Source organism: Eleutherodactylus coqui, chromosome 4 (genome assembly GCF_035609145.1).
Source record: "Eleutherodactylus coqui strain aEleCoq1 chromosome 4, aEleCoq1.hap1, whole genome shotgun sequence".
NCBI lineage: Eukaryota > Metazoa > Chordata > Amphibia > Anura > Eleutherodactylidae > Eleutherodactylus > Eleutherodactylus coqui.
In genome coordinates, this window is record NC_089840.1 from 120,594,178 (window position 1) to 120,618,957 (window position 24,780).

General features: G+C 41.1%; 1 protein-coding gene across 1 annotated transcript in view; it reads left to right on the forward strand.

Moving 5' to 3' along the window:
- CTTNBP2NL (CTTNBP2 N-terminal like) overlaps positions 1-16,129 on the forward strand; it is a 70,460-nt gene extending 54,331 nt beyond the window's left edge. The window contains exons 3-5 of the mRNA XM_066600040.1: positions 6,096-6,329; positions 8,419-8,526; positions 10,767-16,129. Coding sequence (XP_066456137.1) covers positions 6,096-6,329; positions 8,419-8,526; positions 10,767-12,230 — 1,806 coding nt within the window. The 3' untranslated portion in view covers positions 12,231-16,129. The remainder of the gene's footprint in view (positions 1-6,095; positions 6,330-8,418; positions 8,527-10,766) is intronic.
- The last annotated feature ends 8,651 nt before the right edge of the window (positions 16,130-24,780 follow it).

Below are 24,780 nucleotides of genomic sequence, written 5' to 3' on the forward strand. Positions count from 1 at the left end.
AATCACCCAGCTTCATGTGTTCCAATAATGCGCCCCTCTCAGACTCTGGTAACGGGTGACATCTCTTCTCTGCGTCATAGAGGCATCTAGTGGCCCACAAGCTCTACACAAGCGGAAGAAGAGGTCACTACACACAAGGAGCCTCTGAACCTTTTATAGGCCAACGGTGGATTTAGGGCCTCAGATGACAAGACCGTTCATCTAATCACACCACAACTCTCATCATTTACATATCTGCTGAGATGAAACTGCATGACGAGTTTTACAGTAGAACGGCAACGTCTTCTAAGGGCTTGATCCTTTTCTTATTTTTTTAAGTGTGCATTTGTTTTTATTTTTAAGTAAAAAGTGTTTTTCACTATAAAGTCTGTTTTGTTTTTTTTTTATTGAAACTTTATAGTTGGAACACATTTTTGTTCTCCAATGCGAAAAAGTAAAACACATGTCCGCCTTCATTTTTCAACACATTTCTTATTGATTGTAAAAACAAGCCAAACGTAGATTTTTTTGGGTTGAGCAGAAAAGCGCGGTATGCTATGCTTCCTATCCTACAAAAAAAAGTACACAAGCATAAGGGAGAACAGAAGTGGGAAGTATGTTTAACCAATCATAGTCTGTGGGTACGTCAAGCGATACGGTTTAATACATATATATATATTTTATATTATGCCTTTAATTAACACGCATGCGCTTGACAGATGACTAAAGCATGATGCAAACCGCCCCCGATAGAGCTGAGCATGAGACCCCCCCCTTATGTCACATCCCCTAATCGTATACCATTGAATTCTTCACTTCCGTCAACCTGTTTAAACATTCCATTGAGCCGTTCCTGGGAAATCTGTGACAAAACACGGTCTGCCTAGTTACATAGTGGTACAAACATAAATGGGCAAATTTATCATGCCAGATCCTAGGAAAGCTGAGGGAGTTCTAACAACTATTGGGGTCGACCTCTGATTGCAGCCAGGGCTGCATGGCGCTACATTGCACGTTCATATTGCACATAATGGACTTGCTTGCGGTCTTATGACGTCACATCCCGTAACTGCAATATCACAAAAAAATGCAACATTTTTCAGCCGGTACATTTTCATTGTAGCTTCTGACCTGCGTCCATTCATTGCTCAAGTTGCCCCAGATGTGAGCGTCTGACTTGTATCACAGGACAAGCAAACACTGGAGAAGAAGTCTGACGCGCAGTATAGTGCCGGCTCTAATTACTCCACTCCGATGCTTAATGGGAGTGATCACACACCTATATGAAATGTATAATGCCTCACTATTAAGTTTCACTTAGCAGTTATGACAACGAGTTTTACGTGTCTGTTTGGTTTCAGGTTGCGGTCTGGTAACAGGAGTTTATGGGAAAAGTGATATATGAAGTGCAGATCTTCACCGCCATTCCGCCCCGTCTGGGATATTACTCCGACTTACTGCGGAGTTTCTGTTTCTGTCTGGATAAATGACAATAGTGGCTGGCGATTCTACATGTTGAATAGCTATTACAAGCTCCATCAATTTCTAAGTGGTCTATTGTTTCTTTAACTCCTTAAGGACCGCCCCCTTTTTTTAAACCCATTTTCAGTTTTTCCTCCCCACTTTCAAAAAATCTGAGCTTTTTATTTATTCTTCCATCAACGTAGAATGTCTGGTTTAAGGGCTTGTTTTTAGCAGGACAAGATGTATTTTCCACTGGTACAATTTAATGTACCAAATAATGTACTTAAAAAGTTTTTTACAAATTCTAAGTGGAGAGAAATAGAAAAAAACCTACACAATTCTGCCAATTCTTTTTTATTTATTTATTTTTTTTGGGGGGGCACTGTTATACTTAAAAAAAATAAAATCTCTCTTTAGGGGAAAAAAGCTATAAGTTTTATGATATAGTTGTGTGAGGGCTTGCCCTGTAGGTTCTATTGGTGTCATTTTGAAGTACATACGACTTTTTAATCGCTTTTATTAATTTTTTTTCTTGGAGAGGAGATGACCAAAAAAAAGCACAAGTTCGACATTTACATGGAACGAATGTCGGGCAAACGATGCCTGACACTTATCCCTGTGTTTCCTCGCTCCCATGCTCCTGCACTATTAAACAGCCGCTGTTTAAACTGAGCGATGAGCTCATCATTTATGCTGCATAAAAGATCAGCAATTAAACTCATCGTTCAGTTTAAACAGCGGCTGTTCAGTAGTGAGCGGTCGCTGTGTTATCTCAATGGAGAGGGGCGGGGGAACAAAGGAGAGAACTCTCCTGCAGCAGCCCCGCCCCTTGCTGGCCGCTCTGTGAGCGAGACAGCTCTGCTAGCTCCCGGGAGCGAGGAAACACAAGGACGAGTATCGGGCATCGTTTTCCCAACACTCGTCACGTGTAAAAGGACCTTAAGTTAACCGTGCCAGATAAATAATGGATTACTTTGATATATTAGACTTTTACGGACACAGCAATACTAAATATGTGTTTGTGTTTTATTGTTTTTTTTATTTTCTTATCATAAATCTAGGGAAAGGGTTTTTCTTCAGAGTGGTTTGACATGGGCGAGAAAATTTTGTGACTTTCTCGCTCTGCGACAGTGCTAAAAATCGCATGTATGTGAAGCCCATGCTTTCCAATGGGTTCCTTCACATTAGCGATGTTTTGTAGCCTGCGACATTGCGAGAAAAAAAAATCGTGGGTTGCTGAATATTGGCATGGTTTGCAAGGTCTTGTAGCTCATGTTTCTCTATGGGGCCTTCCTTGTTGTTGCATTGGATCATACGAAAAAGCGGTTTTTGTGCGATGCAACATTTACAAAAGTAAATCCTACTATAAGGCTGCCTGTCCACGGGCGATAGTTCATTGCGTTACCTGCGGCATTAATCCGGCCATAGCAACGCTATGGAAAGCGCCGCCGCCTGTCCACAAGCGGAGAATCATATCGACTCTCCGCTCGTGGGATTCAAATAGTGCCATGCTGTGATTTGCCGCGATTCTCCACAGTGAGCCTATCTGTCAAATAGGCTCACCACAGAGACCTGATAGCTCTCCTCCCTGATCCCCTTGCGGCATAATATCACTAGCGATATTCCGTCACCACCGTGGCCAGGGGGCCTAAAAGCCCCTAAAATAAGCCCTGTCTGCATTAAAAAAAAACAACAAATACATCGCCTAACAGCCGCTGTTCACTCCACCGTGCCTTCTCCGCAGCTCCCCGGCACTTGTCTTTTAGTCTTCTGCCAGCGCTTTCTGGATTGGAAGTTCAAATTCCCCGCCTCCAGGAAGCGCTGGCTGTGATTGGCTGAGCTGTGGTGCTCGAGAGCCAATCAGAACCAGCACTCAATAAACCACTTACAGCCATTCAATGAACCAATCACAGCCATTGATGGGTAATCTACAATGGCAGTCCTGAGGGCCTTCAGCAGGCCCCTGGCTGCCATGGCATTCGAACAACACGCTGTGATCTCATTGTGGGAGTAGGGAGAACTCCCAAATGCCGATCGGGACATGTAAATGCTGCTGTTAGAATTTATTGCAGCATTCAAAGGGTTAACAGCGATCAGCAAAAGTGCTGATCGCAGCAAATACGGGCAGGTGTTCGCTGTCAAAGACACCCAGCACCCAATCTATGGCTTCCAATCTCACTCCATAGAAACACTGTACGTCCTTGAAGGTTAAGAGCTTAAAGTTAGGCTCCAAATTTAAACCTTTTTTTTTTTTTTTACAACATTCCATATTTTAAATATGCAAATTGTTCCATAGCTAAGGGCTCACTAACACGGGTGTATGTGTCCCACGTATTACGCGCATTATAATACACAGTATTTCCTGTGTGTGATACATCCTTGTAGCCTGTATTTGTGCATATTGCAAGTGTAATATGCGCCAAAATAGGACATGCTGCTTTTTTTATGTGCGTTTTAAAAGTAAATAAAGGTATGAGTGGCACAGTAGAAATCAATCGGCTTAATAACACTGCATATTGCGTATGTAAAAAATAAGCACATAATATGCGGACAACCTATGCCCACTAATAAATAAAGGGTTATTAATAGCCCTTATTAAATACTTTGGGTTACTTCATGTATTTTTCGCTGTTCACATCCAAAGCAAAGTCAATAAGGTTGATAGAGCAAAGTCAGTTATGGTAGTGGCTTCCATCAGAGAGCGGTGTAACGGCAGAACTAAGGGGGCTTTACACAGGACAAGTATCAGCAAAATAATCGCTCAAGAGTGAATGCAAATGACAGCCATCCCATGGAAACATGGCCGCCAACAGCGTGACAAGCCAGAATTCACTCCCTAGTCAGTTTGTTTCAGCTTAACTAATAGGTTTCTTGCTGGTTGATCAAAAGTTGCCTGGTGTAAAGTCAGTCATTATATGAACGAATTGCCAATGAATTTGTCTTGAGTTTTTTTGTCTCTCATTTTGTGCTTGTTTTCTTTTAGTTTTGGCTTTTCTTTTGCGCTTTTTATGGCTTTTTTGTCCCCTTTTTCTTGTGTTTTTTTTGTTTTGTCTCGACTGAAGTTGAACAACTACAGAGCTCGCTTTAGTGACTTTTCCGAACAAGTATTCGGATGACAGTTCTTGAGTGCACTTGCTTGTTTACACAAGTTGCTCCAAATTTGGTCGATCGGACATGCGCGATTATCGTTACGTCTAAACACGAGCGAACGACGGAATGGCAAATGAATATTGTGCACTTCTTGTCAGCCATTCAGTTTCAGTAGGCATAAAATTAATAGTTTCTTCATTCGCTTCTCATTGCGTTTAAACATTCCCCGCTCAGTGTGTCAGATGGAATTCTCAACTGTCTAAACATTCTGGATGAGCGTAAACAAGTTAGTGGTGACGTCACTCACTCGTTTAAGCAAGAATCTGCCTGTATGAAAGGGGCATAAGGCCGCGTTTTAGTGGCCCAAACAAAAAGCAGAGCTAATCCTGATATTAAAGTAGGGATAAAGGGCCTATTATATTGGCAGACAATTGGGAACGAATGTTCGTTCACCTGATTATCTGCCCATGTGAAGGTACCACTGGTCAGAGCGTTAGACCAAAAAATCATCTGTTGTTTGCAGGAGAAAATAAGACCTACCCCGATAATAACCCCTACCCTGATTTTCAGAGGGAGGAGGTGTTGGCTTGAAATATAAGCCCTCCCCTGAAAATAAGCCCTATCTACACTAGATTTTTTATTTTTTTTAAACGCAATAATCATCTAGCAAGGCAGCGTTTGGGTCCCTCGCGCTGGTCTCCGACGCTGTGGCAGGCTGCCATGTTTTCCGTGCTGACAGCATTCCTTCCTGGTAACGGAGCTTTGAATACCCCTCCTCCAGAAAGCGAGTGCTGTGATTGGATCACGATCGCCGCTGGCTCACCCAATCCGAGACGGTGCTCGATCATTCAGTGAATGACATCACTGAATGGCTGTGATTGGCGCATTGAACACCGACTCTGATTGCCCGAGCCAGTGGCGCTCATGATATAATCACAGCACTCACTTGCTGGAGGCGGGGTATTCAAAGCTCCATTACCAGGAAGAGATTGCTGTTAGCGCTGAGGACATGGCAGCCTGCCTCAGCGCCGGAGGCCAGCACAAGGGACCCAGATATTGTCGGCTAGGTGATGACACCCCCCAAAAATAAGACACTGTGCCTCTTTTTGGGGCAAAAATTAATATAAGACAGTGTCTTATTTTCTGGGAAACACGGTAGTATAAAAATGCCCATGATGATACTTTGTTAGCATCAGGCAAACAGAAGTTGAAAACAGCTCCTAGATATAAAGATGAAAAACAGATATATTTAATGGAAAGCGGAAGTGTTTTTAATGTAGATTATAGGCTCTTTTTATACACTTATAGCCTTAAGGCATCCATAGAAATCTGTGTGCCCATACTGTACTCCATATGCCCCAAATGGTAATATCGTATATTGCCAGTGGTATGTTCTCTTGCATGTCAGATCTCAAAGGTCTTTTCCCCTTTGGCACCATATGACCGCTTATGGAGTGCCTATGGTTCTAGAACACGGAACTGTAGGGACTGGTGCGCTCGTACAGCTTATTTTTGGAAGGGTTTTTAGACCTTTACTTGACTCTCTTATCTTTTTCTTTCAGGCTCAGCATAAAGACAGATTCATTGAGGAACGCTATGGCAAATACAACATCAGCGACCCTTTGCTTGCCCTGCAGAGGGATTATGAGATCCTTAAAGATGATAATCACGGACAGAAGCCAGCCCCGGTGTGTTCCAATCCTTTGTACGTCCTAAGTGAAGTGATGAAGCAATGCAAGACAATGCAGGAGCGAATGCTGGCTCAGTTAGCTGCGGCGGAGAGCAGACACAGAAAGGTGAAGGTTTGATATATGATGGCATTATCTCTGATCCACTTGGGTGTCCTGGAAGTTCCTTCGGGGCTTTCAGTTTTGCAGATTCAGCAAGAAACGTTTTCCTCTAGGGATCTGAAGAAGCCCTAATGTATGCAGATACCATCCTCTCTGTATAATTCATGATTGTCTAAGCTACCATACGAGAGGCTTTATGTAAACGTGAAGTTTAGGGTCCACAATGCAATCTCTTCTAAGCCTTGTGCATCTGCCTAAGCCTTGTCAGCTGGATGGAATGTCAAGCCCTCTATGATGTCACCTACTCGGCTCGGTTTATTCCTGAGGCGTGTGATAGACTTGACCTCTGCACAAAAGAGCGTTCTTCTAGAACGCAAACCTCAAATGTCAGAATCGCTCATCTCTAACATATTGAAAGGGTTTTTGCTTTGTACTTCACTGGAAGAGCAAGTCTCAATCCCAACCTGTATCGAAGGAAAACTCAACTGTACGGGCCCCCTGAACGTCGGGTGCAGGCTATTTCTTACAGCGGGCACCCGGCGGCAGCAGTTCCGACGAGCCACGCCGCTCGTCAGAACTGTTAACACTTTAAATACTGCTGTCAGAGCGGTATTTAAAGTGTTAACAGTTCCAACAAGCGGCGCGGCTCGTCGGAACTGCTGCCGCCGGGTGCTCGCTGTAAGAACAGCCGGCACCCGACGTTGTATGGAGCGGGATCCACCCGCGATCCTGCTCCATACAAGCATTTGTTCGACTTGCGAACAGGCTCCTGGAACGGAACCTGTTCGCAAGTCGGGGACTATCTGTAATAGTAAAAGTTTCTGCAGGTTACATCCTGGGGTTTGTATGTGGCTTATTTGTACTCCAGACATTCATGTGACCCAACATGTTAGTTCCATGTCGCTGTTATCAGAGGTTTCCCACTGTTCTGGTAACTGGAATCAAGCAGAGATTTGGATTCAGCTTTCGGTGTGACCGGAGAATAAAACACGACATTAAAAAGCAGTAAGTGATGCATAAAGCAAAATGTTTTGCAAAGATTTTCAACATTTTATGTAGACTTGAGCTCGTGGACACTTGTGATCGTGTTCTTTGATGGATCATCCGCGGTGTTGCTCCTCCTTATTACGGTCTTATAGTGAGGAGGAATGGGAGACTCAAGAGCCCTTTCTAGTGATCCCAGTGATCAGACCTTTATCACTTATCTTGTGGATAGGTGCTAACTGTCTTTTATGGAAATCCCCTTTTAACTGGTGAGGCCGTTCACATCTATGTTGGAAGCTCCTGCCGTAGGTTCCGTAACAGATCCGGCTCAAAATCCTGGAAGAAAAAGCGCTGCATGCAGCTTTTCTTTTCTTACATCCAGAAGTCGGGCAGCTAGGTAGAAGGCGGGCGGACCCCATTATAGTCAGTGGGGTCTGTCCGGTTCTGTCCAGACATAGAGCTGATTCCCCTTTCCTGCTGCCCGAACAGAATCTCCAACGCAGTGTGAAAACACACTAAGCTTTGTTTCTTGACTTGCGGCTTAATGTTGACTCAATAGAAATACCAGTGTTCTTATATAAGGGCAGAATGCAGAGAGCTCTTCTATTCCATTTGCTTTTCATTATTTTATATGTCACTGCTTGGGCTCCCTCTAGTGAATTTCCTACATATTGCTTAACAAGGAAGGAGTATAACCACCTTTTATATTACTTGTATAAGTCTAGGATCGTTTTGTCCTATTTACTGCTTATGCTAGATTTTTCGGTTTCATTAAAGCCTGCATTTTTTGACTTTTTCAAAAAAAAGTCTCTACCCTGAAGAAAAAAAAAGTTTAGAAAATAAGGCAAGTCTAATAAAACCTCCTTAAAGTATCACAAGCCCTTCATTTCCTCTTACATTGAGCATGGAAAGGCCCAGGTGGCATGCTACACATTACTGCGATGCCCTGTGCATGGGCCTTATTAATTATAATAGGACCCATGCGAAAAACCCTTTAGACATTGTACAATTACTTGACCTCTCTATCCAGAGGAGAACAAAGGTGAAATGGCAATGTAATTATCTGACTTCCACAAGTGTCTTCACAACTGGTCTCTGGTATCTGCTGCAGGTTATTCTAGACTTGGAAGAAGAACGGAGGAGGCATGCTCAGGACGCAGCTGATGGCGATGATGTGACGTACATGCTCGAGAAGGAGAGAGAGCGGCTGGCTCAGCAGGTGATTAGACTACTAGAAGTCCCACCACTTGTCTTGACTAATGGTTTATGATAGTCAACTAACTGTATTATATTTGTTGCTCTTAGAATATTTGTTCATTACTTTGGTAAACTCCAAGATGATATGTTACAATTATGAAACTTTCACTATGGCCACTCCATGAGTCCGTTTAGGCTTGATGACTAATACTACAGTGTTGCTCGAAAGTTTGTGAAGCCTTCAGAATTTTCCATATTTCTGCTTATATTTGACCTAAAATTGCATCCGAGTTTCACACCAAATCCTAAAAGTAGATAAAAACAACCAAATCAAATGAGTGAGGAATATTTAGACTTCATTTATTTATTGAGGGAAATGATCCAGTATCGCATGTCTGAGTGGCAAAAGTATGTGAACCTTTAGGATTGGCAGCTAATTTGAAGGTTAAATTAGTCAGGTGTTTTCAATCAATCGGATGAAAATTCAGTGTGAGTCGGTGACCTGTTTTATTTAGAGAACAGGGATCTATCAACATCTGATCTCTACAACATGTTTATAGAAGTGTATTGCGGCAGAAACGAAGGAGATTTTTGAGGATCTGAGAAGAGTTGTTGATGCTCATCAGGATGAAAAAGCTTACAAAACCATCTCCAAAGAGTTTGGTCACCACCAATACCCAGTCAGATAGATTGTGTACAAATGGAGGAAATTCAAGACTACTATTAACCTTCCCTAGAAAAGGTAGACAAAGATCACACCAAGAGCAGAGCATCTAATAGTCCACAAGGTGACAAAGAAACCCAACATAACCTCTACGCAACTAAAGGCCTTTCTCACATTAGCTAACATTAACGTTCATGAGTCCACCATCACACCGAACAATAGTGCGCGCGGCAGGATTTCAAGGAGAAAGCCATTGCTGTCCAAAAAAGAACACTGCTGCCTGTCTACAGTTTGCTAAAGATCACCTGGAAAAGCCAGAAGGATATTGGAGCAATGTTTTGTGGATCGATGAGACCAAAATGGAGCTTTTGGGCTTAAATGTGAAGTGTTATATTTGGAGAGAGAAACTATGCATTGCAGAATAAAAATCTTATACCACCTGTGAAACACTGGGGTGGAAGTATTATGGTTTGGGCCAGTTTCGCTAAATCTGGCCCAGGATAGCTTGCCACAATGTGTGGAAAAATGAATTCTGAGTTGCACCTGAAATTCTAAAGGAAAATGTCAGTGAGCTGAATCCCAAGAGAACGTGGGTCATGCAGCAAGACAGCGCCCAAAGCACACAAGTTATTCTGCAAAACACTCAGCAAAGAAGAATACATTTTGGAATGGGCAAGTCAAATTTCTGACCATAATCCGATAGCAATGTTGTGGAAGGACCTAAAGTGAGCAGTTCATGGGAGGTAACTCTTGGAATACAGAGGAAGGGGCAGAAATTCATCCAAGCTTATGTGCAGGACTACATAATGTTTACTGGTAATGTTTAGATGCATTTATTGCCTAACAAGGGGGTCACACCAGATACTGAAAGCAATGGTTCACATACTTTTGCCACTCTCAGACTTGTGATATTGGATCATTTTCCTCAATAAATAAATAATTAGGCCTAATAATTTTGACTCCGTTGTTGGGTTTGGTTCTCTTTTATCTACTTTTAGGACTTGTGTGAAAATCTGCTATAATTTAAGGTAAATGATGAGCACAAATATGGAAAGGATTTACCAACTTTCTACTGTACATATTGTAGACGTTTTTTTTGTACATTGGATTGATTATGTAGTACAGTTAGTGGTTCAAAAAAAAATAACACTTTGGCTCATAATTGCATATTATGAGTGCTCATGGCCACAAGGACTCAGAAGACCCCTTTCAACTTGGATGACTAGAAGATTGCAGTCAACATGTCTCACAAACTAAATGACCATTGGACTATAAAATGCCTTTTGTAGACCATTGGACTATAAAATACTCTTGTATGCAGATGAAGAAATTTTATTTTTGGCTGTTTAAATTATTTTGAGACATTGCTTTATTTTTTTTTAATAGTTTCATTGTCTTGTTGGAAACATTAGTCTCCGTTGGCTTACACAGTAGTACTTATTTAGGCCTAGATTGTACAGATTGTATGCATAATGTTTTTGCTATATAGTCAGGGGCATCTAAAATGAATTTCAATGTATTGCAACACAAATGATCACCGGAAGGGTGTAACCAGTGTTTGTTCTTATTTTCTTTCTTATTACTATCGACATTTCTAGTTGGAGTTTGAAAAATCACAAGTGAAGAAACTTGAAAAGAAGCAGAAGGAATTGTCAGCCCAGCTAGAGGAGGAGAAGGCTCGTCATAAAAAAATGTCTTCAGTTCTTTTGAAAGAATGCACAAAAGCAAATAACAGAGCAGCAGAAGAAGGACAAAGGGTGGAGGATGTCAACTTAAAGCTAGAAAAGGCTAGAAGCAAAGTGAGTCAGCTTGAGGAAGAACTAGCCCTTGAGAAGAAACGTAGCTTACAGATGGAAGCCCAGGTGGAAAAACAACTTTCAGAGTTTGATATTGAGCGAGAGCAGCTAAGGGCCAAGCTCAATCGGGAAGAAAATCGTACTAAAGCTCTGAAGGAGGAGCTTGAGACCTTGAAAAAACTTTTAAAGGACATGACTGCTGTTTCTGACATCAGAGAGGTTTCTGCCAACATGTCTAACAAGGAAATCCTTTCCAGTATAAGTGTGTCTTCAGAGAAGCCAGAGGTTTCATCTATATCTTGCCAGACAGAAAGTGTACACCAAGAAAAGCATAGTACCGATGCTTTACCAAAAGCTCATATTCCCTTGTTAACACCTAGTAAAATTCCTCAACCCTGTTCGAAAGTAAATGGACATTGTGCAACAGCACTCCAGAGTAATGAACATGCCCTAAAGTTAAATGTGGGGGAAGGCCTAAAAGAGAAAGTGGCAAATGACAATTTATCTGAGAACGGAGGTTCGCCTGTCCGAGTGGAATCTCCTCTACACATGATAACTCAAGTTCCTTCTAGCGGAGCATCCTCCTCTCCCAGCAGTACTGCCGCTTCTTCCTTAACATCCTCTCCATGCTCATCTCCAGTACTCTCAAGACGCTTGATTGGGACAACCGGTAGTCCTGGCTACCAGTCACCTTATCAGGCTGGCATCAACCAGCGATTTCATGCTGCCCGACACAAGTTTCAGTCACAAGCTGAACATGATCAGCATGTTTCTGGATTGCAGAGCCCGCCTTCTAGGGACTTGTCCCCAACCTTGGCAGATAACTCTGCTGCTAAGCAGCTTGCTCGCAATACAGTCACTCAGGTGTTGTCCCGTTTTACCAGCCAGCAGACCCCTGGTAAATCCGTGCCTCCCAATAGCTCGCCCTTTGGTACAGACTATAGAAACCTTGCCAATGCCTCCAGCCAGAAGAATGATGGGGGTCACTCTCCAAACCCATTGAAAGTTTCCAGTCCTCTCAGTCCTGTATCTCCAGGAATAAAATCCCCTACCATATCAAGAGTGGAAAGAGGAAACCCACCACCCATCCCTCCAAAGAAGCCGGGTCTAGCCCAGTCTCCTGCATCTCCTATCCCACCAGCTAAAGCACCAACCCAATGCTCGTCACTGGCAGCTTCAGTGGATGTATCTAGTAACCATTGCTCCAACAATGGTATTCTAACAAATGGGAAGGAAATTGAAGTAATGTTACCGTCTGGTAGCTAGTTTACTTTTTTATGTTATTGGGACTTTAGGATGCTGTCAATTTGGCAGTTCATACCTGAATCTATACAGTCTAGACGATCAAACTTATTTATTTTACTAGTAGAAAATATGGTATATTATATGTAGTGTCTGTTGTAATTTTTTTTTTAGTTTATAGCCCACATACAAATTTCAGGCTTAATTATGTTTAAGGCGGAAATTAATTTTTAATTTCTCTTCTCTGTTTTGTTAATCACAAGATGAGACTTAAAAGGTGACAAATCGCTATTGTGTAAAGTTAACTACCATTCCATAAGTTCTACATCCTGGATAATATCAAATAGGAAAAATGGTGCTTGCCTTTCAAGAACCCGATGGGACATAACTGACTGAAGAACACCATACAACCTGTTGGCAATCAAGCTTTATTCTACATGGAGCCTTTTAATTTTTTTTTATTTTTTTTTTACTTTTGTATAATTACAGCACTTCTGTCAATGGGTTGGAGGCTTTCAGGGTAAAAAAAATGTTAAGGGAAATGTACTTTAATGATTATTCTGAGACCTACAGTACGTCACACTTGTGCTTTTGAACACTGTTTGTGAGTTAAATGGACGTTCTCCTTAGTACTTGGTGGAGAGCTGTAAGATGGCACAAAAAGGCATTAGAGAGAGTAGCTGAATTCGGGATTCCATTAATCGTATTGTGGAATATAGATTTTAACTGTTTCAGTTCCACCTCTAACAGGATTACTGTAATCACTTTTTTCAGCTATATTACTTTGGACTTCCAAAGCATATTACGAAAAAGAGTGGAAGTGTTAAACTCTTCACTTTCAGTAGCTAAAGAAACACTATCATAGGAAGTAATGATGTGCCAAGGTTCTTGCACACCTCCGAAAGAGAAATATATCTTTAACGAAACAAAGCACAATATTACCTCTAGTTACAGCTTTTCTGAAGATTGGCAATTGCCATTTATTATGGACTTCATATAAATGAAGATTGTTTGGGGTTACTCCATAAGTGGCACATTAATAACCAAGAATATGAATTATCTACATGTTGCAGTAAAAAAAAGAAAAAGTATATTCAGCTTTAATTTTGTGGTTCAGGAATAATGGACCAACTTAAAATATTAAATGCATATGAAGTACACCTTTACTACAAGAGCACTGTGTTTACGTCCACTGTAGCCTATTGGTGCTGCTCATACAACTCCATATTAATGGTGGTTAGTCAGACCTTCATACACGTACACAATGATTGATTAGGCAATTAGAAGGCAGAAGATTACTTTACCATTGAGTTGGCTTAATTTTTTTTAAATGGCAGTCTCGTTAAATAATAAATCATGGAAAAAAGTTACATAATAGAGAGAAATGATGAGGTGATCCTAGTATGGATTCTCATGCCGATGACACTGGTATTTGCAACGTTTTTTTAAAAGCTGTACAGAATTTCAAAAGTTTGACTGGTCTGTGTTGCCTTCATGCCATTTTGTTGGTGTATATAGTTGCCGAAATGAATTGATACACGTCACAATGTGTAAGCAAGTTCTAAACCTATGTCAATAGTATTTGGAAGTAAAATGGTGAAATCTATCCAAAATTGATCTTTTGATGTTTTAGAAGATCGCTTCAGAGCAATCCATGAGCTAGGACCAGCAGCGGTTTCCAGATTGAAGGGGCTGTGGTCCTCTTTAAAGCTATTTGGCACCCCTCAGGAAATCTATGAAACATTGTAAGGAAAGGGCCAAATGTTATGTTAGAGGTTTCCATTAATAAACCCTGAGTGGTGCCAACGCGCTCGAGTAGATACAAGTTTACTAACTTCTGAGATCTATTGATACACCTTTTATAGTTTTTGAAAACCTCCATTCTGGGTGGATTTTATCTCTTAAGCGCTCTACTTAATATTTGCTCCATATTTTTTTTACTACTTACTACTATATGTGAGCTTCTTTTATTCTTGACTTTCCCTCTTAAGGAAAGTTATATATGCATTCCAAAAAAACAGGTCCAACTTCTCTGACAATAGAGATTCCCGTAAGCAGGGGTCAAGCGTGTGACTCAGTATTATTATTCTTGTTACACTTCAACCCAATACCTTGGGTATGTGTTTGCCACAGCTTGTTTAGCAGCATATGGGTTTCTGGCAAACCATCAAAGTGACCATCGTATAACAACGCTATGTGCAGTAATTATATACCCCTGTCCTAGGAAGTATTGCAGTTCAATTTTCATATTTTTGCACCATTACTTACTGCACTGGAACCATAATTGCACATTACGTAAGTATTAGGCCGGCTTCACACAGGTCATAAATGCTGCTGAATATCCACAGCACAATTTGCAATGCAAGCCATGTGGAGGAGATTTCAAAAATCAACTTCACACGGAGTGGAACATTTCTGCACCAAATCCGTAGTGCTCTTGAAATACACTGTGGATTCTAAATCCACAACATGCCTATTTATGCTTCAGTTTGCAACCCTTAGGCCACCTGCAGACGGGCGGGTCGAATCCGGCTGCGAGGATTCTCGCCGCGGGACCCGACCTGAGCGCCTGCAGAGAGCGGCGCGTACTCACCCGCGACTATGGCTGTTTGATGTTCCGGCTTGCCGGGCAGCCGGCGCTGACCGAAGCCGGCAGCCGGGCAGTGACGTTTCTGTGCGGGGCTCTGCAAGCCCCGCACAGAAATAGAGCATGCTGCGGCTTGTTTGCCGCGCGAGAATTCGCGCGGACAAACCGCGGCCGTCTGCCTAGGATTGCGTTTGCTAACACAATCCTATGGCAGCTTCCAAGGGTGGAAATTCAGCGGGAAATCCCGACGCGCAATTTCCGCCCGTCTGCAGGCGGCCTTAGAATCCAAGGGTTTAAACGCCCAGCAGATCCACAACAATATACTTAGCAGAATCTGCACCATTTAGATGCGGGTTTTGCCACGAAATATCTATGGATTCCCCATCAGGGAAAGCCAGCAACAGATGTGCCCCCTTGTGAAGGCGCCGTTGGTGTCCCCATCCACCCCCAAAGTGCCTTAAAATAATAAATTAAAGATTGTTACAGGGTAAGGACATCTTACTTAGACTCAATATTGAGTCTGCCTGTGTTTCTGTTAGCATTGCTATGGAACTGTGGATCCAGTTCTTCGAAGCTTAAAGCTATCTGATAACTTTCTTGATATTTCCACAGTAGCGGTTTTCCTTCGCTGTGGGCACCCCGACTGCAGAAACTTCAATGTATTTTCTTATATTTATTATCCAGACATTTGCCTGAACTTGGCATTTACAGAGAATTTGCCGCGATGAGAGCAGTCTTTTATATATTTCCATTTTAGCATAACAAGAAACCCACTACCACTGCCCATGATGCCAACTATGGCATCGCTCCAATCATACTGTAGGTTCTGTCTACTTCAGTCTAGGGGAATTTGTTAATAGCTTGTTACTGTGCTTCCTTCCATTAAGTATAATCCTATGCTTCCATTGATCTATTATTATTAGGATTCTACCACGGACAAGTACTGCTTTCAGTAGATTTCTGCATAATACCTATTTTACATACTTGCATAAATCAGGTTTTACCCTCATAATGTGGATCAAGTTTAACATTGCGTCCAGTTTACTAACAAGTCACAAAGTAAATGTGAACACTCTTATTGTAATATATGTGTGCCAGTGTTCAGAGTGCAGCAAATGCGATTGGACATTGATCTTCATGATATAATTAGAAGGTTGAATTTGCTATATGCTAGTATTTCTATAATTTTGCTATTAGTAATTTAAGAGCACATTTATTGTGATAGTTGTTCTGTATGTACAACTACTTATCCATCCCCATCACAAAGTTAGTTTGGATAAAGTTAAAATCTAAATGCTCATGTGGGAAAACAAGTTAGTGTGTGTGTATATATATATATATATATATATATATATATATATATATATATATATATATATATATATATATATATATATATATATATATATATATATATATATATATATATATATATATATATATATATATATAATTTTAGAATTCTATACAAATGGTGGACAAAAATATGGAAACACCTTATGAGAAGCATGGGATTTTAACCATTAGCACCAAGCTGCCCTTTTGACCCCTGCTTGGCTGAGAGCTTTCCTGCCAGATTTGTGTTTACTTCACCTCTTGCCCTGCTCTGGGTGGTTTTGGGGAGACAGCTGGTTGCAGCACCTAAATGGCTCATACCCGTGGCCAATGGAACCTTGTTGCTTGGGCAGATATTCACTTCTGCCCGGCAGCATCTGGGTCATATTGCCTCCACTTAAGTTACATGGTGATATTTCAATAAAACATGTAGAGATTAATTTTAAGGCATGCATTCCTATATTTTTGCCCACACCTTGTATATATTATAAAATATATATTCTGCACTAACTTGCACATATAATATAGCTATAGAGCCATGTTAAGGATTTTTCTCGTGCAGCTCAATGTGGCGGCCATATACCGCTATTGGCCCACACTGTATCTCCATGTGCTTCAAAGCTTTTATGGAGCCACATGGGATATTATTAAACTCCCGTATTCTGCTTTAGATTGTTTGCTTTTTAAGGAGGATATGTGAATGCCCACAGCTGAAAATAGATTTCCAGTACGTTCAACCAAAGCTTAATGCAAACCAACTGTAGCGCAACAATAAATGGCCCATTATAAAATGTGACGCCGTTACTTTAATCAAGAGAACAGATGGCTTGATCTCCTCTTCAGCAGGTCACACTTAAGAAATCATGCAAGCTTCCTTGCTGTGACTTTTAGCATATATGAAGTACTGACAATTTTATAATTGGATGCGCATCTGAGTATTTTTAATTAAAGATAATTAAGTTGGTGCTTCATTGCCTTAATAGCTTCGATGACATTGAGATGTTTGCGGAGCGTGCTATAGGCATTGGGAACATTCCATTAATATTTGGAATCCACAAGAAAGTGGATGATGTGAATTGCGCTGTCAGCGACTACAAGGTCTCCCAGAAAACTTTTTGCACCTCCTCATATGTGATAATTAATGATCTTCTCTATTAGGTTATCTTAACATTTCCTGCAGATGAGTCTTTATACATATTACTAGAGATTTTGTGCAGGATATTCTCTGTAACTAAGAGCAGACGGAGAAGACATTGCGTGTATAGCCCCCAAAAGCCACATTATACTCCTAGTTTAGAACACGATTTCCTACGCTTTTATTATACTTTAGCTCATGCAGCATAATTGACCTGTTGCTTCACTTACTCTCCGCTGAATATTTGTATTTGTCTGCCTTATTTTCTACCCACATTTCCTTCTTTTTTTTTTTTTTTTTTCAACCCTATAACCCTTTCCAATCCACTGTCTGACCTCTGAAGACATTATGATTTAAGGCTGTACAGCTCCGATGTTGGAAGACGTCCGCCGGGGTTCTCTCACTGTATATTGCCAGCCTTTCTGCTGTCGGAGCCTATCCAACGTGTCACCTCATGCAGTACTGGCTTTAGCCAACAGATAGCGCCCTTGTATAACGGCAGAAAAAGAGTAAGCCCCCTGGGAAAACCAGGATAAAAATTGTATTTGAAAGGGTTAAAGTCCTGTTTTATATAGGAAGCACCAGTTTTGTTGCCCCTAAATTTTACATGTACTGTATGTTGCTCTGAAGCTCTGTAAATGAATATATGAAAAAGTGACCATTCAAAAATGGAAGTCTTTTAAGGAATACAATTTTTTTTTTTACTTTTTTTTTTTTCTTTTCCAAGTACTGATCGGCATTGTATAATGAATGTTATAATAAAAGCCAAATGCATATTTTATTGGGACTGACTGGTACGGTCTAACTTGTTTGAACAAAGGATTTGGGCTGCCCACTCGGGAATGCTCCAGTAGGTACCAGCTCTTCTCCATTAATGGTCCCTAAATACAGTAGGTCCTGCAGAAGGCAACCCTAATCGTAGATGATTTTGAGCCAGTTACTTGCCACTGTGGTCTATTTCTTGGGTATTCTCAAATAGGGGCAGATCTGCATGTTGCAGCCTGATGCAATTTCCACACCAAGAATTGACAGGTCCGTTCTTTTTTTTTTCTACATCGTGGATTTCAGAATCAGTATGTGGATTTTCATTACATTCAGGAGAACGCTAAAATGATGATGATTTTGCTGTGGATTTGAGTGCAGAATCCGCAGCAAAACTGTGTGAATGAGGCCTTAGTCATTATTCAGAAAGATCTGATTTAGGCTATATTAAAGGGGTTGAACAGGATTGAGAAAAAAATAGTGTTTGTCTTCCAAAAACAGTGCAAAATCTGTCCACAGATTTGTGTGGAAATGCTGCTCAGTCCCTTAGCTCCAATTCCAGATACAATCACATGGCGGCTTTCTTCCAAAAAAGTTTCACATATGTCCATGTTTTTTATTTTTGGACTGGTTTGGGAGCACAGAAAATTATGTGAATCATGTTCAGGCATATAAACCCAAGAAAGCTGTCGCCAGCTTTAACCATCACATTCCACTCCACAAGCCTCTTTCTGACCATTAGGGCTCATGTCCACGGGCAAAATAAGAATTAAAATCCGCAGCAGATTTTAACTCTTCTCCTGCCCGCGGATCCGCACCCCATAGGGATGCATTGACCACCCGCGGGTAGATAAATACCCGCGGATGGTCAATAAAAGGGATTTAAAAAAAATGGAGCATGAAAAAATCTGGACCATGCTCCATTTTCATGCGGGTCTCCCGCGGGGACGGCTCCCGCGGGCTTCTATTGAAGCCTATGGAAGCCGTCCGGATCCGCGGGAGACAAAAATCAGATTTTACTCACACGCTCCGTTTCTTCTCTTCGCCGCGGCGCCATCTTCTCTCAGTCGCGGACGGATCTTTTTTCTTCGGGACGGCGCATGCGCGGGGCACGTCACCGACGTCATCCTGTGCATCCGCCGAGCCGAAGAAAGAAGATCCGGCCGTGGATGAAGAGAAGAAACGGAGCGGGTGGGAGGTGAGTTTATTCTTATTTATTCTTATTTTCAGCCCTCATGTCCGCGGGGCAGGAGGGACCCGCTGCAGATTCTACATGGAGAATCCGGAGCGGGCCTGATTTTCCCCGTGGACATGAGGCCTTAACCTTTTTTAAAGTTTATTTTTTTTCTACTTCCATTCGATGTAAAAAAAAATCAAGAAGGAGTTGTCATAATCAAATGATACTTTTTATTTGGGATATTAACGTTGATTTAAAGAAGTGATTGCAGTATCAGAGCAATATGATAATTTATTGAAGGAAAACTGAACACTTAAAGGGAAGCTCTAGCACCCTGTTGGGCCACCTCTAGCTTGGATGCAAGATATGTGGGCATGGAGGCATACAGGCTCTGTATGCACAATCTAGAGGTACATTAACAGTAAATGTGGACCTACTAGGCGTTAGGATACCAAACTGGTAGGCTGTTGAAGTTGGCATTCCAGAGGGTCCCATACATCAACTAGCGATAAATCTGGCAACATGTGTGGCAATGTTGTGGTGGGATTTCTGTGACACCATTGCTGTATGTGGCTGAGCATTACCCTGTAGAAACTGCCTCTTGGAAGCCCTGTCATGATGTGGCTGCAGAATGTCCTGAAGATATCGTTGAGCTGTCATTATCCCTTGTACCACTACTAGGGGTGACCTACTAGAGAATGTTTAGCTTGCAAAAAAGAAGGCTAAGAGAAGACTTTAATAGCGGTTTACAAATATCTGAAGGGCTGTCACAGTGCAGAGGGACAAGCTCTATTCTCATTTGCACAAGAAAAGACTAGAAGCAATGGGATGAAACTGAAAGGGAGGAGACACAAATTAGATATTAGAAAGAAAAAACTTTCTGACAGCGAGGGTGATCAATCAGTGCAGCAGGTTACCACGGGAGGTGGTGAGTTCTCCTTCAATGCAAGTGCTCAAGCAGAGTCTGGACAAATCTGTCTGGGATGATTTAGTGAATCCTGCACTGAGCAGGGGGTTGGACCTGATGACCCTGGTCATCCCTTCTAACTCTACCATCCTATGCTTATATGATACGTATGTGGTTCCACTCCGTAGCAGTCCAGTTTTATCGTTTCTAACAAGTAGAGGTGACAGTGGATAGCTGTCAAAGGCAATACACATAGTAGTATTCAGCTAAGCACATTTTGGAATCGGTTTCTACAGACACGGGTGTGACGACGATGACATTTGTCTCTGGATGGCAGATAACAAAACAGTTGGAGCTGCTCGTGCTTGTCAGGCGGTCAGATGATCCTCTTGCTGGTCATCTGTGGAGGGCTTCCTGAACCCAGTTGCTTTGTGTGTGTGGCCTCATGCATCCACTGGTGCCAACATCGCTTAACAGTCTGGTTAGAACGTCCCAATTTGCGAGCAATTCGTTGATGCGACCATTCAATAGTGCGCCCCCTTTCAAACTCTATTACCTGGGCAAATTTGATTGCATCGTAGAGGCACCTAGAGGTCAACAAGCTCTACACAAGCGAAAAGAGGGATCCACTACACACAAATAGCCTTTTTATAGGCCAATGGCGGAACCACTTTTAGAGACTCAGTGTCCAAGATCGTTCATCTAATCACACCACAACACTAATCATTTGCATATCTGTGTGAGATGGAACTGCATGCTGAGTTTTGCATAAAAGTGACAACTCCTTCTAGGTGCCTGATTGATTGATTTCTTTTTTTTTTGGCAGTTTATTTTTGGTCTTTGTATCAGTCCTCTGTTTCTTCGGTAAAGTGGCTGAACACACACTGTTTCGGCAAAGATATGAATTGGAGTTGAGTGAACCTATGAGTAAATCTTTTTTTTTTTTTTTTTTTCATTCTTGAGGTACAGAAGGGTTGCAAAGGAAAATAAAATACTGCACATTTTTGGAAAATCCTTTTGATCTGTAAAATTCAAAATGTTTGCTTTATTTGAAGATACAAAATTGTATTCTACTATACAAGTTTTAAGCTGCTCATAGCCGTACAACAACTGTTGGAGGAATGATCATGCATCCGATAACTGTTTCTCCTTGCTGCCCATACACATGAATGTTCATGTGTTTAAATAAGTTAGCCTCAACAAGACCACTCTGACACCAGCTTCTCACCTGTGGAACAAAAGCATTGGGCATAGAAATTCAACATCCCCAATCCTTCTTATCCCCTACATTATCTGTTGGGGAAAGTTGAGCTGCCCCCCCATACACACCGGAGAGTCTATCCAGACCTGCATTTTATTAGTCTGTTTGGATGACTAATGTCTATGCATGGGGGTCTTTAGTATGTAGTGTCACAGGTGAATGCTATATAAATTAATCACTGCCAGGTCCATCGTATACGTTAACAAAACTTGTGTCAATGAACCTAGTGAATAAAGTTCCAAGTTTCTAAATACTGTATCATGGTATAGTCTGCGCTGCAAAATGTTGGCTGGACTAGCAGTCAAGAATTTGGTTTTAGCTCCTCTCCAGACTTGGTGGTATTTGTCGTATTCAGTGGAACATAAAGTAATTTTGTAATATAAATTTTACAAGAATACCCAACCTTGTCTTGCACCACTTGAGCGTTGTCTCGTCAGTACCAACTTCACCATTTTTCCTATGCTCAGGTCAAAGCTGCACTGCTCTGTAGTATTACATTTTTCTCGTTTCCCCAAGTGTCCATCTGCAGCTATTGAGTAGAGGTTAGAAGCCAAGTCCAGTTAGAACATGTGTGTTTTAAATATTTGCAAGGTTAATGCTGTTTTATCCTCTTTTAATATTCCTGACCTTAAGAACTAGTTTTCTAATTATTGAGGTCTGACTGCAGAGGGCTCCACAGATCCTGAGAATGGTGGCCCTGGAATGATTGGACCTAGATAGGGGGAAACTTTCTGACCTGTTGAACTTTTGTCTGCTGGAACCCCCACTGGTCACGAGAACAGGGAATTCAACAGATCCCCATGTGAATGGAGTTGTGGTTGCACATTTGCTCTGCTGCTCCATTCATTTCAGTGGAAGCACTGGAGATTGCCGAACACTTGAACTCGGCAATAACAAGTGTTTGCGTCAAAACGAATAGAGGGGGCAGTATGCCTGTGTGATCAGAATTCCATACGATGACCTGTTTTTGAGATCAATAAGGATCCTATTGAACAGAATGTTATCCTCTATTTTAGCACTAGTCCTCTATGACTAGATTCACACAACCTCTTGCTGCATTGTATGCTTATTATTTTCGATGACCTTTTTTGAATGACTTTAAAATATCTGGCCACATAGTTTTTGACCTTTAAAGTTTTTAAGAAGCTATTGCAAAATCTGTATGAAATTCTTTAAAAATCACAATACAGTGAGTTTTTAAGTTGGGGGGTGTTTGTGGTGGGGTTGGATTTGTGGCATTTAAATTTTTATTTTTTTTTTCAAAACAACATGCTCTGGTTATGGTGTGTTTTTTCCCATAGCCTTCTATGTAGGGCTTAAAAAAACACCCCATGGGTGTTGAGTCTGGGCAAGATTCTGCCACTTTACAAATATCATAACCTTAGTAAACTTTGGAGGAAAGTCATGCCCACTACTCTACGCAAAGTGATGGAAAGAAGGGACAAATAATGGAGAGACTTTTAGTATGGCAAAGCCGAGGAGTCCTCTAAACCAAAGGGGAAGATGTGTGTGTGTGTGTGTGTGTGTGTTAAGGTGTGTGTGTATGTGTGTGTGTATGTGTGTGTGTTAAGGTGTGTGTGTGTGTTAAGGTGTGTGTTAAGGTGTGTGTGTTAAGGTGTGTGTGTGGGGGGGGGGGGGGGAGAGAGAATCTGAATATTTGCTAAGGTGCTGCCTTCTCTTTATTCCCCTGGATATATGTATATTATTGGTAATAGTCCTGTCTTTTTAAAAGCATCATTTTAATTATTTGACTTTTCTAGATAAACAAAGAATATTGTCATTCAGGTTCGGGGATATAGGCATCCTAAATATACAGTATGCAGTTACTTAGCATGTTCCAGTGAGGTGCAGTAAGCATTTTTGTACCACCCCCCAACTATGTTCCAAAGATGCCAAGTGACATACTGTGCTTTAAAAAAATTCTCTTCAGCTGTCACTTTTTTTGAAAAACTTTTTGGGGATATTTATCACACCAAATGGCTGGCAATAGACTTTAAAAGAGAAAGTAAACTTGAATAAAACTTTTCTTGCAGTTGTGACTTCAAATCTCTCTTGGGTTCCATTTGTGTAACATATTTTGTTTAAAGGGACAACAATAAGTTTTTTTTCGAAATCTACTGTTCAGCTGACTGATCTCCATGGAAATGCGCTGATCTCAGTGTATCCATAACGGTCCTACTATTGTGTACTCTCTTGCAGGAAAAATGCAGCTTTGCACTGCACCCATTAGAAACAATGGACCAACTGTGTTAATGCACAGGCATTTCGGGCACTCCAGAGGGAGACATTCGTGTGTCTTAACCGGACAACTCAAGATCATGCTAAGATTGGAGACCTCTGAAGTGTGTCACATACTTTTTCACAGCTCTATATGTCAGAATATACAGACTTATCGATACAAGGAAACATAAGTGAAAGCATTGCACATTGAAAACTGTATAGGAACATAAAACATTCAATGTACTGTCATCAAATATTGTATTTGTAGAGAAGACCCACTTGTGTTTTTTTGTATATTAGTTTTTTTTATTCAAATAAAAGTAGGAAAGAACTAGAATGGCAGTATTCAAATCAAATATTGGATTGAGCACATCATTAGTGTTCCTTGATGTAATTCTGCAAAGTTTTATGTAGCGGCGGCTCATCTTATCTTGGGGCTTCCATATTATGTTCTTAGTAGCAGTTACCATTAGTTGGCTACCAATACATTTGGCAGCTCAGTCATTTAATCCAAATTCCTACGCAGCACATAAACAGAGACCCAGTATGCAATATAAGAATACATAGGGTCATTGTTCAGAGTCTGTATTAGGCAATGATGCGCCATTGTTAGAAAGATTGTCTATGCTATATAAAGCTATCTGTAGAACTGGCTTACATGAAGGCTAGGTGGATGGTGAAAATATAAATTCTATTTGGTATACTGGCTTTCGTGCGTTTATATTGGATTAATTATTTTAAGTGCCTTTTGTAACGGCCAAGATGTAAATATAACACTATTAGAAAAATACAAATCGTTCTCAGCAATACGTCAATCGTTAATCAATAAAGATTTTGTTTTTCTTCAGATTCAACTATAGGGTTTTCATTTGGCAAATGATTGAACTTGTGTATGGAAAGCTAGAAGACTATGATTAACCCTTTCCAATCCATTGTATGACGTTTTCCTACAGTTTGATTGAAGCTTGTACAGCTCCAATGTCAGAAGACGTCCAACAGGGTATTCTTACCGTCTGTTTCCAGCCACTCCGCTGTCGGAGCCTCTCTGGCGCGCACACACTGGCTTCAGCCAGCAGATGGCACTGTTGTATAACAGCAAAAAGAGAAAGCCTTTTAGGAAACCCTGAATCCAAAATTGGATTGGAAAGGGTTAATATTACCACAGAAAAAACTAACATAAAAATTATATG